The sequence below is a fragment of the Oncorhynchus keta genome, chromosome 28 (assembly GCF_023373465.1).
Source record: "Oncorhynchus keta strain PuntledgeMale-10-30-2019 chromosome 28, Oket_V2, whole genome shotgun sequence".
NCBI classification, from domain to species: Eukaryota; Metazoa; Chordata; class Actinopteri; order Salmoniformes; family Salmonidae; genus Oncorhynchus; species Oncorhynchus keta.
In genome coordinates this window covers 36,156,868-36,178,315 of record NC_068448.1, presented here as the reverse complement: position 1 = coordinate 36,178,315, position 21,448 = coordinate 36,156,868, and the positions used below count along the sequence as shown (strand labels likewise).

Below are 21,448 nucleotides of genomic sequence, written 5' to 3'. Positions count from 1 at the left end.
GGGCCGAGATGCCCATGCATTGACTTTTGTTTTCTACACGTCGGGGGATGCTATTCACAAAGACAGGCATTTTCTGTCTCACAATTCCCGGGGATGTTCAGTGTGCTGCGTGTCTATATTGACGAAAAACATATTGCATGGGATCAAATGGTGGGCTTTTGCACAGATGGGGCTCTGCTCCATCTATCACAGGACGGGGGGCAGGCCTCGGCACTCTAGTTGTGAATGTGTCTCCTTCTGGATACACCGAGAGCAACTGGCAGCAAAAGAGTTGAGCGCAGAACTGAGATACGCAGAAGGTAACTTTGATTGTAAACTACTTCGCTCAAGCTTGTTCGCAAATCTATGTGGAGATATGGAATCAGAGCATGACAGTGTTCTATTTCACATCGAAGCTTGGTGGTTATGGAAGTGGAGTGTTGGAAATATTTTTCGAATTGAGAGAGGAACTATTGTCATTCGCAATGGATGTAAAAAAAAACAGACCGTTGACTTTCTGTGTGATGAAAAGGAAAGGTGTCTCCTTGTCTTTGTAACATAGATATTTGGGAAACTGAACAAACTGAATGCAAGCATGCAGGGGAAATACAAAAACAAATCTACAGATGAGTGACCGAATGAGCGAAATGATCCGTTTGACTGTGATCCTGGCTCAGTTGACATGCCGGTAAGTGAAATCGAAAAGCTTATCGAGCTGTCATGTGCCCGAATGCTGCAGACAACACATTTACGGGTTACTATGGAGGAGTTTTGGTTCCTGACTCAAAGGGATTAGCGTCCGAGCATTAAAACTGATGGTACGCTGATTCAGTGCGCTCATCTGTATTAAAAACAAACATCGATCCAGGTTGGATGTGATAGGAGAGATGAGGTGCGCTCTGTCGACCACGCCCCCAGACTTTGAGAAGCTCCAACGCGACATGCATCAAGCACACCCATCTCATTAGTGTTAGTGAGATGAAGTAAATGATGTCAGACTAATTTGAAATTGACTGTCATAGCCCCACATTAATAGTATATGATGGTGAGTTGAGAATACAATCAAATACTGTTAGAATGTTTTGCAATTGGCTGTCATAGTCACAATTTTAAAAAGTTAACATTGGCTGTTAATTATATAATTTTTGTTCATATGGTTGGGGTCACAAGAATGTTATGATATCAAAATGGGGTCGTGGGCCAAATAAGTTTGGGAACCCAAGGAATAGACTGTTGAAAACAATGCAGGGGTAATGTATGTTTTACATTTTTTCTCCTATTTAGTACTATTTTATTTCCTCTTTACTCTCTATCTTTTCTCCCTCCCCCTCCCTCTCCTTCCCTCTTTCTATCCTTTCCTCTCTCTGCCCTCTCTCTAACACAGGGGTGTCAAACATACGGCCCGCGGGCCGGAACCGGCCCCCAAGGAGGTTCGATCAGGCCCGCAGGATAATTTGAAAGTGGAAAAAAATGCATAAAAGACATGGAATTAATATTTTTTTTTTAAAGACGAGCCGCATCACTGAGACAGACTGAAAACAGCAGACGGTATCAATGCGCCATCTGCTGCTTGTTACGACGTTGTTAAGATTGTTAATGTCTCTACCTCTCCACTACACCCTCATTAGCCAAAATTTCGTTATCCAAACGGAGAAAAGTAGATAAGGAGTGTAGAATTTTCAAAGAAAAATGGACCACGTCCTATTTATTTACAGAGATGCACGGAAAACCTTTGTGCTTGGTGTGTTTGCAACAAGTTTCGGTATTGAAGGAATATAATATTCGACGCCACTACGAGACTCATCACAGCGAAAAATATGACGGCTTGCAAGGACAACTGAGAAGAGATAAGATTAACGAATTGCTGGCGGGTCTGAGGAAACAGCAGTCAACTTTCATCCAGAGCCGAGAAGTCAGTGAAGCAGCGGTAAAGCCAGCTACCTAATTGCTAGCGAAATAGCATTAGCATCGAAGCCGTATTCCGACGGTGACTTTGTTAAACGATGCATGATGAAGGCGGCTGAACTTGTATGTCCCGAGAAGCGACAAGCTTTTGCCAATATTAGCATGACGAGGAATACTATAGCAGAGAGGATTTCGGAACTATCGGCAGATTTAGACAGTCAATTGAAACAGAGAGTCAAGTCATTTATTGCATTTTCCGTGGCAATTGACGAGAGCACTGACATCACAGACGTGGCCCAACTGGCCATATTTATTCGAGGAGTTGATGAGACATTGACTGTTACTGAAGAGTTTCTTGAGTTGGTGCCAATGATGGACACCACAACAGCCGAGGACATTTTCGGCTCTGTCCTTGCTGCATTGGACAGAGTTGGAGTGGACTGGTCCCGCGCTGTCAGCCTGGCTACAGACGGCGCGCCATCCATGGTCGGAAAGAAAGCAGGTGTCGCGACAAAGTTCAAAGTACAAGCCCTTAATGGAGGAGAACGTTTCTGGACATTTCACTGTATTTTGCACCAGGAGGCATTGTGTTGCAAGTCGCTGAAAATGGACCACGTCATGGAGGTGGTTGTTCGCACTGTAAATTTCATCCGGTCCAGAGGTCTGAACCATCGTCAGTTTGACAAACTTCTCAGCGACAGCAACATTACCCACAGCCTGCCATACCACACTGAAGTGAGATGGTTAAGCCGAGGCACTGTGCTGAGGCATTTCTTTGATCTACGAGAGGAAATCGGACAGTTCATGGAGAAAAAAGGAAAACCGGTGTTGGAATTACAATCTCAGGAATGGCTACGGGACCTTGCATTCTTGGTTGATATTACTGAACACTTGAACAATCTGAACAAAATGTTGCAAGGCCGCAAAAAAGTTGTCACACAGTTTTCTGACAACATACATGCATTTAAGTTGAAGCTGACTTTGTGGGAGATGCAACTGGCAAATGGCAACCCTGCTCATTTCCCCTGTCTGAGAGATGTGTGTGTGACCAGACCTGATGCGGACATGAAACGGTACAAAGACAAAATTGCAGGACTACTGCGGGAGTTTGAGAAACGTTTTCAGGTATTTGGTGAACTTGAGACAGAATTTTCAGTTTTCGCTCACCTTTCACAGTTAAAGCTTCTGATCTGCCGGTCGAAATTCAGCTAGAGATAATTGATTTGCAGTGTGATGCAGATTTGAAGGGCAAATTTGCCTCTGTAGGTCTGGACAGATTTTATCAGTATCTACTACCAGGGTACCCCAAATTAACAGCCCTGGCTGCTAAAATTTTGTGCATGTTTGGGACAACCTACCTTTGTGAACAAATTTTCTCAGTGATGAATATCAATAAAACAAAAATGCGTTCAAGGCTCACAAACAAGCACTTAAATGACATTCTGAAAGTGACAGCTAGTCAGGACATGACACCTGGTGTTGATGCACTTGTACAGGCCAAAAGATGCCAAGTTTCAGGTACAAATACAAGTCCAGACTAGACTAACACCTTTAAAATGCTGCCTTAGATACTGTTTGCATTGAAAGAATACAGCTCTGTGAAGATGAATCCTTACTGTGGTGATTTAAAAAATGTGCACTTTAATGTTAGTCAGCAGCTTCAAAACAAAAGTTGTGTGATGGAATTCTACTGTTCATACAACTCCATAAATTTTCAGTATGTATTGTATGTGTATGTATGTTTCATGTATGAAGTTTACAGATTTACAGGACAGGCGAACACTTTCTTCATTACACATTTAAAATCACTCTCCTTAGTTTGTAAGGTGTACGCAGGGATTACATTTAGATTTTATATGCGTATGTGTAAGTGGTTTAAAAATTCCTTTCTTTAAAAGTCTCATTTAATCTTAAAGTGCATTACTATATTTTTCAGTACCAATTAAAGTTTTGTGCCTTTGTACAATCAGTGGGATCAGTTGCAATGCATATTTGTGAATGATAAAAGTAAATTGCACATTTGTCTAAGGAAATATGAGGTGTTTCATGAAATGTTTTGTAAAAGGATAGTTCATTAAATTTCAATATTTTCCTAATGTTCTTGTGCTTCTTTACACCAAAACAAAGGAAAGACATGATATTTTGGTTATTTATAGCAGAGTATGGTATAATTTTAATGGTCCCGGCCCACTTGACATCTCCCTAGGCCGTATGTGGCCCACGATGCGAAATGAGTTTGACACCCCTGCTCTAACATCTATCGCTCCTTCCCTCTCTCTAACCTCTCCCTCTCCTTCCCTCTCTCTAACCTCTCCCTCTCCTTCCCTCTCTCTAACCTCTCACTCTCCTTCCCTCTCTCTAACCTCTCACTCTCCTTCCCTCTCTCTAACCTCTCCCTCTCCTTCCCTCTCTCTAACCTCTCACTCTCCTTCCCTCTTTTTAACATCTCTATCGCTCCTTCCCTCTCTCTAACCTCTCACTCTCCTTCCCTCTCTCTAACATCTCTATCGCTCCTTCCCTCTCTCTAACCTCTCACTCTCCTTCCCTCTCTTTAAGGTCTCTCTCTCCCTCCGCCTCTTTCCTTTCCTTCATTCCCTCTTTCCAACCTCTCTCTCTCTCCTTCCCGCTCTCTAACCTCTCACTCTCCTTCCCTCTCTCTAACCTTTCACTCTCCTTCCCTCTCTTTAAGGTCTCTCTCTTCCTCCGCCTCTTTCCTTTCCTTCATTCCCTCTTTCCAACCCCTCTCTCTCTCCTTCCCTCTCTCTAACCTCTCACTCTCCTTCCCTCTCTCTAACCTTTCACTCTCCTTCCCTCTCTTTAAGGTCTCTCTCTTCCTCCGCCTCTTTCCTTTCCTTCATTCCCTCTTTCCAACCTCTCTCTCCTTCCCGCTCTTTAAGCTCTCTCTCTTCCTCCGCCTCTTTCCTTTCCTTCATTCCCTCTTTCCAACCCCTCTCTCTCTCCTTCCCTCTCTCTCTAACCTCTCTCTCTCTCTCCTTCCCGCTCTCTAACCGCTCCCCATCTTCTCTTGCTCTCTCTATTTATCTCTCTCAACTCTGCTCATCTGCTCTTGCACATTCTGTCACATTCCCTCTCCCTCATTACCACCTCTCTCGCCATCCTCTTCCTCTCACTACATCTCCCATCCTTCTCTTTTTCTGTCTGTGTCTGGAAAACAGTGTGGGAATGTTTGTTGTTTAGCTGAGCCGGTGTGTGTGCATGTGCGTGCGCGAGGTAAATAATAAATTGATGCGGGTGTAAGCCGGGTCAGCAACCCCGCTCAGCCCAGGAAGCTCAATGAGCAGGAGGGGAATTGATTGCCCTTTTATACGTGGAAATGAGAAAATACAAGCCTACACACACATTCCACATACACACACACACACACACACTATCTTAGACCAGACGGGGAATGAAGGAGAAATACCTCACACTCGCTTCATACCTTAATTTAGTTCGTTGGGATGACATCGTAGAAAGTAGCACAAGAAATAAAAAGTTGTTTGTAAAGTATGAAAATCTGTCTCTTCTTCTACCTCCCACTGCTGTGTTAAGCAGATGTTTACCTACTCGCTGTTCTTTCTATGATTGCTGCGCAATCAATAATTGACTCCATCAGTCTCCTGGGAGCCTGTAAGTAGAAGATCAATGGAAGTTTTAAGCAGATGTATTTTACAGACAGCGGGCGCAACTAGACAGTATTTATTCGAAGTGACATAGTGCATCTCTCCCCGTCCTTCTGGCGCGTTGCTGTAAATGGCGTTATCGATGGAGCGGCAGGCCGACGCTCAAGTTTGCAATTCTATGAATCAATTGCCTACCTCTGAGTGCATCGCATTCAGCCAGAGACAGAACATCTAGGGTTGGAGCAAATATAGTGCGTAATCTTACTGTTTCTCAACAAAATTCAAAATGAGATTATTCTAAACCAAAAGGGAATCGAGGAGCAAATGCACCGGGGGCTCACGCATTCACCGACAGAATGATGGAAGGAAAAACAGCTTTTCTTAACTGATCAAGATTTGTGCAGTCGCCGCTCTGGAGTGTGTAAATAGTCACCTGTGAATGGGTCTGGAGTTTCCATTTTGAAACCAGATGTGACGACTGCCTCGCGCCCATTAAGTGGATGACAGTCTCCATGGCAACGTTTCCCAGTGTTCCGATAGCCTTTTGGCACAGTGACACAGGGAAACAGCCACACAACAGCTGGAGATAGTTAACTCATGCAATCCCTGGCTTGCATTTTTTAGACTTTCTGGTTTCATAAGGCAAACTAAAATAGTATTTTAACTCAGGTCTGCACTCCAATATGCCTTTTACGCTCTGCCGCTTTAATCCAATATAGATAGCATAGGCCAAACCAGAATAGTTATTTAATAATGAGCCATTTTTGTTTTTTAATCTCACAGGAAAAGTCAATCGCTATTCTTTACACCGGTGTAAAGTTCAGGGATAACCCTCTCACGTATTTATTAATCTCCTTCCTCCTGATCCTCTTGACCAAACACGAAACTTGTGGAATAGAAACCTTGTGATGTTTACCAAATCGGCCATTTTGGATTTGTCAAGTCAGTCTTGAAGCGTTTAAGCAGAGAGGAAAGGTGAAGTGAGAGGTTTCAAGCTCGCCAAAATCGCTCGCCAAAATCTGTCCAATATAATCCCAATGCGTTTCTATGGTTTTATTTTGGACCTAAGCTTGTCGCCTGCCTTCCAGCCTTTGGGACAACGACTCCCACTGTTAGGGAGGAGACATGAGCATCTTGTCAATATATACAGATCTCTGGTTTAGATCTTCATACTCACCCCATTATTATGTGTATTGCTTTTCAGATAGGCAAACAATTCACCAGACATCACACAGTTCTACTGTTACGGTCCCAGAATATAAAGACACATCATTAATGTTACACACAGTGGAAGTTATACCCCTATTACAAGCCTGTTCAACCTCTGTTTCGTATCGTCTGAGATTCCCAAAGATTGGAAAGCTGCCGCGGTCATCCCCTCTTCAAAGGGGGTGACACTCTATACCCAAACTGCTACGGACATATATCTATCCTACCCTGTCTTCCTAAGGTCTTCGAAAGCCAAGTTAACAAACAGATTTCGAATCCCACCGTACCTTCTCCACTATGCAATCTGGTTTCAGAGCTGGTCATGGGTGCACCTCAGCCACGCTCAAGGTCCTAAACGGCATCATAACCGCCATCGATAAGAGACATTACTGTGCATCCGTATTCATCGACCTGGCCATGGCTTTCGACTCTGTCAATCACCACATTCTTATTGGCAGACTCGACAGCCTTGGTTTCTCAAATGATTGCCTCGTCTGGTTTACCAACTACTTCTCTGATAGAGTTCAGTGTGTCAAATTGGAGGGCCTGTTGTCCGGACCTCTGGCAGTCTCTATGGGGGTACCACAGGGTTCAATCCTCGGGCCGATTCTCTTCTCTGTATACATCAATGATGTTGCTCTTGCTGCTGGTGATTCTCTGGTACACCTCTACGCAGACGACACCATTCTGTATACTTCTGGCCCCTCTTTGGACACTGTGTTAACTAACCTTCAGACGAGCTTCAATGCCATACAACTCTCCTTCCGTGGCCTTCAACTGCTCTTAAACGCAGGGGAAACTAAATGCATGCTATTCAACCGATCCCTGCTCACCTGTCCAGCATCACTACTCTGGACAGTTCTGACTTAGAATACGTGAACAACTACAAATACCTAGGTATCTGGTTAGACTGTAAACTCTCCTTCCAGACTCACATTAAGCATCTCCAATCCATAATTAAATCTAGAATTGGCTTCCTATATCGCAACAAAGCATCCTTCACTCATGCTGCCTAACATACCCTCGTAAAACTGACCATCCTACCGATCCTCGACTTCGGTGATGTCATCTATAAAATAGCCTCCAACACTCTACTCAACAATCTGGATGCAGTCTATCACAGTGCCATCCGTTTTGTCACCAAAGCCCCATACACTACACACCATTGCGACCTGTACGCACTCGTTGGTTGGCCCTCGCTTCAAACTCGTCGCCAAACCCACTGGCTACAGGTTATCTACAAGTCTATGCTAGGTAAAGCCCTGTCTTATCTCAGCTCACTGGTCACCATAGCAGCACCCACTCGTAGCACGCGCTCCAGCAGGTATATCTCACTGGTCACCCCCAAAGCCAATTCCTCCTTTGGTCATCTTTCCTTCCAGTTCTCTGCTGCCAATGACTGGAACAAACTGCAAAAATCTCTGAAGCTGGAGACTCATATCTCCCTCACTAGCTTTTAGCACCAGCTGTCAGAGCAGCTCACAGATCACTGCACCTGTAAACAGCCCATCTATCTACCTACCTCATCCCCATACAGTATTTATTTATTTATCTTGCCCCTTTGCAACCGAGTATCTCTACTTGCACATTCATCTTCTGCACATCAACCATTCAAGTGTTTAAATTGTAAGTACTTCACCACCATGGCCTATTTATTGCCTTAACTCCCTTATCTTAGCTCATTTGCACTCTCTGTACATCGAATTTTTGTTTTCTTTTGTTCTGCTGTATTATTGACTGTTTTGTTTATTCCATCTGTAACTCTGTGTTGTTGTATGTGTCGAATTGCTATGCTTTACCTTGGCCAGGCCGCAGTTGTAAATGAGAACTTGTTCTCAACTAGCCTACCTGGTTAAATAAAGGTGAAATAAAAAAGTAAAATACAATTCTAACTATACAATACTTTCTAGCATTGTCTAACATCTGTGTCAAACTCATTCCACGGAGGGCCAAGTGTCTGTGGGTTTTCGCTCCGCCCTTGTACTTGATTAATGAATTAAAGTCACAAATTAGTAAGGATCTCCCCTCACCTGGTTGTATAAGTCTTAATTGAAAGGAAAAAGGAAAAACAAGCAGACACTTGGAATGAGTTTGACACCCCTGCTAATAATAGTGTCTATCTTGTCATTTCTGTGAGAGCTGCTATCCCTAGCTTACCCGCATCCCCATCAGTCCACACCTCCCTTTCTCACCAGCGAGAGCATGAAATCATGTATTATGGATGACCTCTCTAAATACACTGTGAGCATTGCCTGGACAAGGCATTACCTTCCATGTCAGCCACAAACTGGACATGCTCCTTCTCTCAAATGGGATTTCCTCCAGAGGGTAGAAAGAGACCCACCTGCATGTAAATGAAGCTTTTAGCTCTTGGGGTAGAAAGATTACCTTACACAAGCACATACAAACACAAGCACACACTCACACTCTTCCCTCCACCCGATAGAAAACCCACTGAATACAGATTCCACACAAGTGGCCAGTTCTGCGATGTGCATGGCCAGCCTGTTATTGTACCGTCTCGTCTATATATTATAATCCCCTGTCCTTGTGGGTCAGTTTACAGCCGGGTTCATGTTTAAACGTTTACCTTGTCCCATTTTTTTTTTCTCAACGAACAGAAGATACAGAAAACGTGTACTGTTTGTACAAGGACAAAGGTGCAGGAAAAGGTCACGCTAACCGCTAGTCTATTTATACAACACTGAAAGCAAATTGGCTTACATTCTGTTCAGATAAATGCTCTACACTTCCCTAGCGTATGAGGCCATTTACAGCTCTTAGCGTAGATGGGTAATGAAGAACTGGAGTTGCTAGCATGTGACTGGTGAGAGAAACGTCTCTCTTGGTGTATGAGGTGTCATTCGTCCGTCCACATTGTCCTTTTTCTTAACCCTTTACACTCGTACACGGGTTGAAAATGGCAGATTTGGGCACTGGTAAGCGCCTACATTTGAATGCAGTGGCTGTACAGTAAAAGCTTTACATGATGTCAGAGCTCAGGGTCTCCTCTACACAGCTCTGTATGGGTTTTGACTAACAGATGTTCTGAACTTGAGCACCTCGTGCGACAAGACGTTGCCCCCATCCCTTCCGCTAATTAGGCAACTTGAGGGAAAAGATGTAAATTAGAAGGACTGTGCGTAGCCCTATGGGACTCCCAATCACAGCCAGATGTGATGCAGCCTGGGTTCGAACCAGGTACTGCAGTGACACCTCTTGCACTGAGATAGTGTCTTAGACCACTGCGCCACTCTGGAGCCCCAATCTGCACTTCACATTCCCGTTTACGTGTCAACGTTTACGATCACTATGAACAGTTACAAGATGACATGGTGTCATACCGTGGGTTGTTCTGGACAGAATGAGCCTGTTTGTCTATTGTGAAGAAAATTCAACTTGGCACACTGCCTGAATGCACACAACTTTCCAAAATAACAATCTGTTTCTCTGAATTGCCTCCTGAAAGCCTAACACTGTTAGATTGTATTGTATACTCATGTTGGTAATAGAACAAGCTTTCAAATCATGCCCACCTGACCCAGATTTGGATTTATAATGGACTGATTTTGGATTGTGTAAACACCAACCGTAATTGTGTGATGGTGGGGATGTGTTCCACACGAAACAACAAGGATGCTTGGTCTAGTTCCTCAACAGCACAGCTAGGAGAGCAAAAAAAAAGTACCTTATAGTTGAAGACTCTTCTTTAGTTGTCACGTATACTCCCTCTCCGGCCTCTAGGTCATCAGGCTGCTGATTATCCCGCACACCTGTCAGCTGCGCCTCATGACACTCACCTGGACTCCATCACCTCCTTGATTATCTTCCCTATATCTGTCAATCCATTTGGTTCTTTCCTCAGGTGTTATTGACTCTGTTGTTTGTGTCGTGGTGTTTGTGGTTTGCGTTCGTTGTTTTATTTATTAAAACACTCACTCCCCTGAACTTGCTTCCCTGAACTTGCTTCCCGTTAGTCCTCACACTCAAAGCCTTTTCATTTGTTTGTCTTATCTTGCACCTACCCCACATTTCCAGGAATATTCTTATCATGTTACTGAATGTATCCAGAGTATTTTCAGATTTAGTTTTCAAGAAATGCGACACAAAGTAATGTAAATGTAAAATGCACAAATTAACAGTGTAACGTTTGGATTCAGTCTTGTCAGGTGAGCCTCGCCTTTGGTCTAATAATTTGAAACGGTTCCCTTTCAATTGCTACCATGGTTATGCAATTCATATTTCTTCCGTTAGAAACATTTCAATTTATCCCTATATAGGCCAATTCTGATGTGTGTAAAGTGTTATGTTCCTTACCTCGCTTGAGATGTCTTTTTGAGCTCAGATTGCTCGCCCATGCCAGCAGATATGTCTGTGCTTCACTGACTAACGCATTTTGACTCTACCTGCCTTTCTCTACTTGTCCCCTCAGTCAACATGTTAATACAAGTCCTTTCACATCATACATAGCTAGATTGGATTTCAACTCATCTCTCAGTCTCTTCCTATCTTGTCCACACACACACCCTCCCTCTATCTCGCCCCCCTCTTCAACCAAAGAAAAGAGACTAGCTCAGGTATGTCAGGCTCCAGCTTTTCAGGTGGTCTCCCACTGGGAATTGAAGCCCTCACCTGTCCTGTCTCACTGTAAAGGCGTCAGCATGCTTCAGTTTGGCTGACGCCCAGCTAAACTCAGCTTGCCAAACCGAACGAGTGTTCTCCCATACTCCCTTAAAAGACCTATGCTTGAAAAGCGAGAACAAAGCGGCATTAATACTGTTTGTCCATCTTGAGACACCATAGCCAGTATACACTTCCTCAAAGTAGATAACTCAATAAATCTGTCATTAATTTTGACATTTTTGCTGAAGTAATTTTGCCTTCTGATCAGTGGACAAATAAAATAACCTTAGATAGTGGGATTAAAAAGTCTCTATAGTCACAATTACACTATTCACAAAGTCATCCATTGATTCTCATGTCTTAACACAGGATTTTATAGTAATTTTCCAGAAGAGAATCTAACTAAGATGTTTGGTTCAGTATTTTTCAGTGAAAGAATGTACATGAAAACGAGTCGTCTCTCGTCGAATGACAACAAAGACTTTATTGAAAAATCCCTACTGCTGACCAGTCACCTACAGAGGGGTGAAGACCTCGGCTCCGAACTTTGGCTTGCCTTCAGAACAAATGTTGCTTGCCTGAACTGCCGTCGTAATATATGCACCAACTCTACTGAACTGTTTTGCTCGGAAAGAGAGGGAGAGCATGGTAGACTTGGACTTTAAGAGAAAGAGAGCTGGCAGCCAAAGCAGATGCTGTAACAGCAGCCACCCTCTCCTTTCACACACACATAACAGTGGTGTGTATGTATGTATGTGTGTGTGTGCAGTGTACGTGTGTGCGCCTGTGTGTGCGTGTTCAGGAGCGAGTGAGAGGAAGCCAGACAGCTGCCGGGCTAGTCCGAGTGGACATGCCCCCTCGCGTTTAGCCCTTGCCTGGGAACCAGCGATAAGACATAGCTGGGGGCGATCGGTGGAAGGGGGGACTGGAGAGGAGGTGGGGGGGCAGCCGGAGAGGCCGTGCTGACATTGGGCATCAGACGCTCCAGACCAATCATACTTTCCAGACCGAGGCTTAGCTAGGAGTACACTTGGTCCTCAGTCTCATTGATTTCTATTCAAATCCACTACCTGTGAGAGTTGCCATCTGTTTTAGGCAGCTGTAATGTAGTACTATGGATGTGTGGCCACTGGCCAGATAAATGTATGTTTAAGGTCCCAAGTTGACATCTACACTACATGACCAAAGGTATGTGGACACCTGCTCATAAAACATCTTATTCCAAAATCATGGGCATGAATATGGAGTTGGTCCCCCCTTTGCTGATACAACAGCCTCCAATCTTCTGGGAAGGCTTTCCGCTAAATGTTGGAACATTGCTGTGGGGACTTGCTTTCATTCAGCCACAGGAGTGGAAGTGAGGTCAGGCACTGATGTCAGGCGATTAGGCCTGGCTCGCATTCGGTGTTCCAATTAATCCCAAAGGTGTTCGATGGGGTTGAGGTCAGGGCTCTGTGCAGGCCTGTCAAGTTCTTCCACACCGATCTCAACAAACCATTTCTGTATGGACCTCGCTTTGTGCACAGGACCATTGTCATGCTGAAACAGGAAAATATCTTCCCCAAACTGTTGCCACAAAGTTGGAAGCACAGAATCGTCTAGAATGTCATTGTATGCTTTAGTGTTAAGATTTCCATCCCTTGGAACTAAGGGGCCTATAGCTTGAACCATGAAAAACAGCCCCAGACCATTATTCCTCCTCCACCAAACTTTACATTTGGCACCATGCATTGGGGTGTTCTCCTGGGATCCAAAAAACCTATGGAAACCCATTTCACGAATCTCCCGACGAACAGTTATTGTGCTAATGCTGCTTCCAGAGGTTTGGACTCGGTGGTGAGTGTTGGTAACCGAGGACAGACTTTTCTTTACACGCTACGCGCTTAAGCACTTGCCGGACCCGTTCTGTGAGCTTGTGTGGCCTACCACTTGTGTAGCCTACCACAGGCGTTTCCACTTCACAATAACAGCACTTACAGTTGACTGGGGCAGCTCTAGCCTAACAGAAATTTGACAAAATGACTTGTTGTAAAGGTGGCATCCTATGACGGTGCCACGTTGAGAGTCACTGAGCTTTTCAGTAAGGCCATTCTACTGCCATTGTTTGTCTATGGTGATTGCATTGCTGCCCTATTTTATACACCTGTCAGCAACAGGTCTGGCTGAAATAGCCAAATCCATTCATTTGAAGGGGTGTCCGCATACTTTTGTATATATAGTGTATATTACAGGAGTCAATGAAGCTACATGTGCATGGTGGATATTGTATGTTCTCGTGTATGGGGAATATTAACAAAGTTGTGTAACCCATGGAAATATAGTGTTTCTCAAGTGTGAACTGTTAGCTAAGGCCGTTTAACTTTCTGTAACGTCACTTATGTTTTCAAAGGGTCCTCCTGTTGGGCGCATTTCCTCCCTTCGAAATGACACACTGCTTTGCACGTTTTTTTATGAAATGTCAAATGTTTTTAATAAAATGATCAAATGTAACAGTGTTTCCCTCCTCTCTCTGGGCAGGTTGCAGAGGTATGCTGTGCGGCTTCGGGGCGGTGTGTGAGCGTGAAGCGGCTGACCCCTCTAAGGCGGAGTGTGTATGCAAGAAGATGGTTTGTCCGTCGGTTGTGGCACCCGTGTGCGGCTCAGACTCCTCCACCTACTCCAACGAGTGCGAGCTGGAGAAGGCCCAGTGCAACACGCAGCGACGCATCAAGGTGCTGCGCAAGGGACCCTGTGGTGAGTCCAGCTAGCTAGCATCACGCTATCTAGCTATTATAGTTTTGTCGGTGTTGTGTGCTAACACAAAGTATTGTATTTACAGTATGGTGAGATCAGCTAACGTCACGCTAGCTACTATTCAGTCTGTTTCAGTCTGTGTTGTGAAGACTACTACCCTACCCTGATGTATAGTGACTCAGCTAGCATGACTCTACTATTCAGCCCACTGCGATCCTTAGTGCTCTTTCATACATTCAGAATGAGTCCTTTAGCATTACACTACAATACAGTACATTTCAACATAGTATATGTTCTGTACCTCCGCAAGGGAAATGCGAGCCGTTACTTCATTATCCTCACAGAGCCTAGATCATGATCGTGATGGGGGTGGGGGTGGGGGCCACACAAAAATCTGAACTCATCATGGGTTCACACATCTTCACACAATACTCCATAATGACAAAGTGAAAACATGCATTTAGAAATGTTTGCAAATTAATAGAAAATTTAAATACAGAAATATCTACTTTACATAAGTGTTCACATCCCTGAGTAAATACATGCTAGAATCACTTTGGCGGCGATTACAGAGGTGAGTCTTTATGGGTAAATTTCTAAGAGCTTTGCACACCTGGATTGTACAATATTTGCACATTACTCTTTAAAAAATAATATGTTCTATCAATTGGGTTGTTTATCATTGCTAGAGAGACAATTTGAAGACTGGCCATAGATTTTCATGCCGATTTAAGTCAAAACTGTTACTCTGTCGCCTTTGAAAGCAACTCCAGTGTATATTTGGCATTGAGTTTTAGGTAATTATCCTCCTTAAAGGTGAATTTGTCTCCCAGTGTTGGAAAGCAGACAGAACCAGGTTTTCCTCTAGGATTTTGCCTGTGCTTAGCTCTATTCCATTTAATTTTATTTTTAAAAACTCCTTAGGCCTTGCCAATGACAACCATACCCATAACCTGATGCATCCACCATGCATGCTTTGTATTCAGGACATAGAGGAAATAGATTTGTTTACTTAATTGCCTTTTTGCAAACAGGATGCACGTTTTAGCATATTTGTATTTTGTATTCTGTACAGGCTTCCTTCTTTTCACTCTGTCATTTAGGTTAGTATTGTGGAGTAACTACAGTGTATCCTCAGTTTTCTCCTATCACAGACATTAAACACTGTAACTGTTGTCGCTATTGGCCTCATGGTGAAATCCCTGAGCGGTGTCCTTCCTCTCTGGCAACTGAGTTAGGAAGGACGCCTGTATCTTTGTAGTGACTGGGTGTATTGATACGCCATCCAAAGTGTAATTAATCACTTCACCATGCTCAAAAGGATATTCAGTGTCTGCTTTTCATTTATTTTACCCATCTACTAGTAAGTGCCCTTCTTTGCGAGGCATTGGAAAACCTCCCTGGTCTTTGTGTTTGAATCTGTGTTTAAAATTCACTGCTCGATTGAAAGACCTTACAGATAATTGTATGTGTGGGGTACAGAGATGAGGTAGTCATTCAAAAATCATGTTAAACACTATTATGGCACAAAGAGTGAGTCCATGCACCTTATTATGTGACTTGTTAAGCAAATGTTTACTCCTGAACTTATTTACCTTTTCAGATTTGTATTAATTAGTACCACTTTCTAAAAACATAATTCCACTTTGATGGTCTCTTAAATCTCAATTGAATCCATTTTAAATTGGGGCTGTAACAGCACAAAATGTGAACAAGTCAAGGGTTAGGAACACTTTCTGAAGGCACGGTACCAGGCGCCTGACGACCAAACACCTCGAGACCCTGTCTGTATCCCATGGTCCCGAGAGAACGTATAATAACAGCAGTCTCCATTGAAGCATATGTCTCATACTCATCACTCATTAGCATAGCAGCCCGAGCCACTCCGGGAGGGGTTCGCAGGGCTGAAAGCCAGAGGAATACAATACACTACAATGGGCTTCCTGTCAAGGTTTTTTCTCATGTGCCATCGTTACAATGCTAATCCATTGGCTGATTGCTGTGCCGACTGGGGCTGGCTAATAGCACGGCCTGTTTGACGACAGGGCTTGCCAGATAGTGGGGGGGGGGGGAGAAAGGGAAGGGAGAGAGAGAGAGGGAAGGGAGAGAGAGAGAGAGAGGGAAGGGAGAGAGAGCGGGGGGTGAGAGTGAGATAGATGGAAGGGAGAGAGAGAGAGTGAGAGAGAGGGAAGGGAGCGAAAGAGAGGGAAGGGAGAGAGAGAGGGAAGGGAGAAAAAGAGAGGGAAGGGAGAGAGAGAGGGAGAACGAGAGGGAGAGAGAGGTAATTTAAATCAAATCAAAGTGTATTGGTCACGAACACAGTTCAGCAGATGTTATAGATGGTGCAGCGAAATGTTTATGTTACCAGCTCATAACAATACAGTACAATGTCAAACAAGTACACACAAAAACAAAAAACAAAAACACAACAAGAAATCATGAAATGTCGCAATGAATCCAATGAACAACCCAAATAGCACTGTAACAGTAATCCATATGCAATCTATATATGTATATACACCACATATACACCGGATGTACATCAAAACCTCGATAGCATCTCTATTCGTGAGAATTCAGTTTTAGCATTTGCCTTAGCATAGGCAAAGTGTATATGTAGAGTTCACAGTAATTGGGAATATGAGGCTATCAAGGATGAGAGCTTATTCAGTTGTGGGGAGAAATCATACTATTCAAAGCTATGTGACTACTAACTTTAATGCTCCTGTCTAGAGTCCCTTCAAGATGCATTCAAAGCCTAAAACAAGAAATGTTGGACAGCAGTAGAATTCCCAAATGACAAACATCGTACTTCTGAGTATTAAAGAGCTTGTTCCATTTGACAGTTCCGCCACAAATATCACAATAAATATTTGAATATCAAAACACATTTTGTCGACATTAAGGGAGCAGCCGGTAAAAATAGGCGTAGCGCTGAAACAATGGAGCTTGAAGGAGAATAAATAGCGCTTAGAGAGAGCAAAAAAAAAAACAGAGAGAGCAGACAATAACAGTCTTGCCACGGGAGGACGAGAAGCAGAGGTTCAGGGGGAAACTGGATGACAGATTCTATTTGTCCCTTCAATACATTTCAGTGCAGAAGGGCCAGGCAGGTCACACTGGCTGGTATGATGTTGTTGTCTGTGGTGATGGAGAGATCTGCTGGAGACGGGGAGTGAATGGGGTTTTTACAACTATTTCATTGTATTTGTTCACATTTTTCTAACTTTAATCAAACCACAACTTATAAAAGCTTCATAGGGAATTCATAAAGTCGTCATAAGCACTAAATGTTTCTTCTTCTCCATGACATATTAAGGTGGCCCTCCCAGTTGAAGGGACACGGTGCTTGGATGATCTATAATGATTCATGTAGTGGCAGATTAAAGCCAAGCTGGTGTTCAAGTCTGTAATGTAAGATAGCGACCTGGATCTTGCCTCTGGCCACTCCAGATACCAAGTCAATGCATGGCCACTTAATGCATGAGTACTCTAGCTCAGTTTAGTGGGTTTTTGTACTGTAATGTGTACATAACTCAGCCGGCATGGACCTTTATGGACATTCCAGCCTAAGCAACTCATTAATCCCCGCTTTATATAAAATGCATATAAAATGGGTAATTTGGGAGCGGGGTCACATTTCTGTGGGTTAGTTCACTAGTCCAGCGTCTATCGTCTACGGGTACCGTTTGAATTTTTTGGTTTTAAAGGGGAGCTCTTCTCTGTTTAAATCTGTTGAAATTGGCCCCGAAGCGTGAGATAACTGTGTTTTTTAGGGAAAGATGAAAAAAAGCCATTGAAAGAGGGGTGTGGAGGAGGACAGAAGGCAGCTGGCACTTAACCAGGGTTACCGTTCAGTAGAACATGAAGAGCCGCGTTAGCTCTCCTAATATTGAACTTGGAGTCGACACAAGAGAGAGGGGTAAACACTCGGCCTCCCAACCCGTGCAGTGCGCTGCAGCGGGGAGGAGAGGGGGGCCCAGCGAGTGCCTGTGCCTCAGAACTCATTCCGGAGAGCCCAGTCGTGTGGAACGTGGAGTTTTTTTAGGGGGGGAGGGTGGTGGTGCGACGGGGAGAAAGTGGGCACAAATCGATGGGGAAGATCGATTTCGTGTGTGTGTAGAGGGAGCCCAGGAGCCTCACGCTCTGCTGATAGACTACACTCAGACTCTCATTCTTTCTCTCCCGCTCTTCTTTCATACCGCCGCTGTACTTCTTTCTTCCTCTCCCCTCTCTCTGTCACCTTCCCTTTAATCCCTGCCTCTCCCGCTCTTCTTTCATACCCCCACTGTACTTCTTTCTTCCTCTCCCCTCTCTCTCTGTCACCTTCCCTTTTATCTCTGCCTCTCCCGCTCTTCTTTCATACCCCCGCTGTACTTCTTTCTTCCTCTCCCCTCTCTCTGTCACCTTCCCTTTTATCTCTGCCTCTCCCGCTCTTCTTTCATACCCCCGCTGTACTTCTTTCTTCCTCTCCCCTCTCTCTGTCACCTTCCCTTTTATCTCTGCCTCTCCCGCTCTTCTTTCATACCCCCGCTGTACTTCTTTCTTCCTCTCCCCTCTCTCTCTGTCACCTTCCCTTTTATCTCTGCCTCTCCCGCTCTTCTTTCATACCCCCGCTGTACTTCTTTCTTCCTCTCCCCTCTCTCTCTGTCACCTTCCCTTTAATCCCTGCCTCTCCCGCTCTTCTTTCATACCCCCGCTGTACTTCTTTCTTCCTCTCCCCTCTCTCTATCACCTTCCCTTTTATCTCTGCCTCTCCCGCTCTTCTTTCATACCCCCACTGTACTTCTTTCTTCCTCTCCCCTCTCTCTATCACCTTCCCTTTTATCTCTGCCTCTCCCGCTCTTCTTTCATACCCCCGCTGTACTTCTTTCTTCCTCTCCCCTCTCTCTGTCACCTTCCCTTTAATCCCTGCCTCTCCCGCTCTTCTTTCATACCCCCGCTGTACTTCTTTCTTCCTCTCCCCTCTCTCTCTGTCACCTTCCCTTTTATCTCTGCCTCTCCCGCTCTTCTTTCATACCCCCGCTGTACTTCTTTCTTCCTCTCCCCTCTCTCTCTGTCACCTTCCCTTTAATCCCTGCCTCTCCAGCTCTTCTTTCATACCCCCGCTGTACTTCTTTCTTCCTCTCCCCTCTCTCTGTCACCTTCCCTTTTATCTCTGCCTCTCCCGCTCTTCTTTCATACCCCCGCTGTACTTCTTTCTTCCTCTCCCCTCTCTCTCTGTCACCTTCCCTTTTATCCCTGCCTCTCCCGCTCTTCTTTCATACCCCCGCTGTACTTCTTTCTTCCTCTCCCCTCTCTCTGTCACCTTCCCTTTTATCTCTGCCTCTCCCGCTCTTCTTTCATACCCCCGCTGTACTTCTTTCTTCCTCTCCCCTCTCTCTGTCACCTTCCCTTTTATCTCTGCCTCTCCCGCTCTTCTTTCATACCCCCGCTGTACTTCTTTCTTCCTCTCCCCTCTCTCTCTGTCACCTTCCCTTTAATCCCTGCCTCTCCCGCTCTTCTTTCATACCCCCGCTGTACTTCTTTCTTCCTCTCCCCTCTCTCTGTCACCTTCCCTTTTATCTCTGCCTCTCCCGCTCTTCTTTCATACCCCCGCTGTACTTCTTTCTTCCTCTCCCCTCTCTCTGTCACCTTCCCTTTTATCCCTGCCTCTTCCGCTCTCCCCTTCACTGTGTTTCTCCTACCATTCTCTCTGTTTTTCTCTCTCTTTCCCCTATCCCTCTCTGTCCCTTTCTCTGTGGGTAACTGCAGTACAGCCTGACTGGCTGTTTGAAAGGACTCCCTGTCTTATCTCTCCAGCGCCAACAGACACCACTTCACTCCCTCCAGCCATGAAGAAAGACCGTCTCAGTACGCCGTGTGTCTAACTCTGGCCGTATCTACCTCACAGCTCCCCCCCAATCTCACTCCACAGTTGGTCCAAGGCAGTTGGTCCTAAGAGAACTCTGTCCGTCTGTCTGTCTGCTTGCCTGTTTGCTGGTTTCCCGGTGGTCTGTCTTTGCTAGTGCAGCCGAGGAAGCAACATCTGTTGTCTTTCAGTATAAAGTATGAGATGTGTTAATGTGGGAATCGATGTGTCGTGTTGTTTCCCTCTTATTGACTGTTAAAACCACATTCTTCAATACCAAGGGAACGGTTGGTTTGCTTCTCTTCGGTTCTGTCTGGTACCTTTGACAGGTATCCAATTGCAAAGTGGGATATTGTATTGCGGCTCAAGCAAACTGGTTGCAACCACTTTCTGTGTCTGGTCCCAAAATGGAAAACAATGTAAGTCTCTCTCTCCAACCTGTAAAGAAAGGATTGAAGAGGAGCTATATTCCTACATGGCAGAAAGTCCCCACAATATATACAATCCCCTCAAGAGGCAATACTGACTGTTCTCTTCCATGGTCTTCCATAGAAGACACATCGCAGACTTCCTAAGCAACACCAACAGACTGAATGGATGTTATCTGAAACTGTAGTCTAGTCTGTTGAATAGTTATTTTTTTTCTTACAGACTTGTGTGGAGCAAAGCGTTCCCAGACACCTAAGCCCTGATGTTTTGCTCCCAGGCCCAGTTTTTCGGGCGGACTACAATTCAAATCCGACAGTTTTACTCCGGCTGCGCTTTTGTGATGGCCAGTGCTAGTTAGGAGGTCGTTAAGGTGTTAGGGGCGTAGAAAGACTGATTTATCCCTGTCCGTCTTGTAAAGCGCTGGGAAGAAGCGTGAGACTCCACAAAGCCCATGAAACGAAGGAGAAGCGAGCAAACTTACTCCACCCCCCAACCCCTTCCTGTTAGCCAACAGGTCGTTCGTTACTCTGTCGACATGTGTGCGCTTCCCCCTGGCGAAATCGCCATGGCGATAGAGTTTGACAGCGGGCAGCGACTGCGGTGGAGTGTGGTGAGAGCCGGTGTAAATTAGTTTTCTCTCTCCCAGCATGGAGGTGCCAGTGACACGGTGTTCACCTGTCTTGTCAACCTACTAGAGTCCCTCTGTCTAACTTTAACTTCACTCATCAGCTAGCTTCCCCATAGAGACGGCTTAGAGACCGCTAGAGACACTCCAAAAATATCAGTCTTGAAGAATGGCCGTCAATCAATGTCCCCCCCCCTCCCTTTTGGTATTTTGGTAGATCATAACATTTAAATGGGCATATAGCCATATTGTGGATAGGTTGCAGCTCAAATGTGAAACTATGGCATTACTGCTGCCACACATTGGCTTGGCTGTCATAGTAACTGTCATAGGATAGGTTATACTATAGATTTTGAACTCCCTCTCACTTTCTCACCCCCACCCCCCTCGATCTCTATCACCCTCGGTGAATAGGGTGTTAGTCATCTCCGTGAGGCCACATTCAGCCTGTGTACCTGGCTGCTGACCTCA

The 21,448-nt window shown here is 44.8% G+C and overlaps 1 protein-coding gene and 1 long non-coding RNA gene across 3 annotated transcripts in view; one reads left to right on the top strand and one right to left on the bottom strand.

The window, feature by feature from the left end:
- LOC118360591 (agrin-like) overlaps window positions 1–21,448 on the top strand; it is a 285,805-nt gene that overhangs the window by 163,498 nt on the left and 100,859 nt on the right. Inside the window, 1 exon segment of the mRNA XM_052482905.1 lies at window positions 13,857–14,072. Within this exon segment, the coding sequence (XP_052338865.1) occupies window positions 13,857–14,072 (216 nt within the window).
- Window positions 18,297–19,899, bottom strand: LOC127912793 (uncharacterized). Of its 2 annotated transcripts, none has more exons than XR_008083440.1 (3): window positions 19,462–19,899; window positions 19,217–19,299; window positions 18,297–18,726 (listed from the first exon to the last, which is right to left on the bottom strand). It is a non-coding gene; the product is annotated as an uncharacterized LOC127912793 (long non-coding RNA). The 2 variants fall into 2 exon arrangements; XR_008083441.1 differs by lacking the exon at window positions 18,297–18,726 and adding an exon at window positions 18,895–19,135.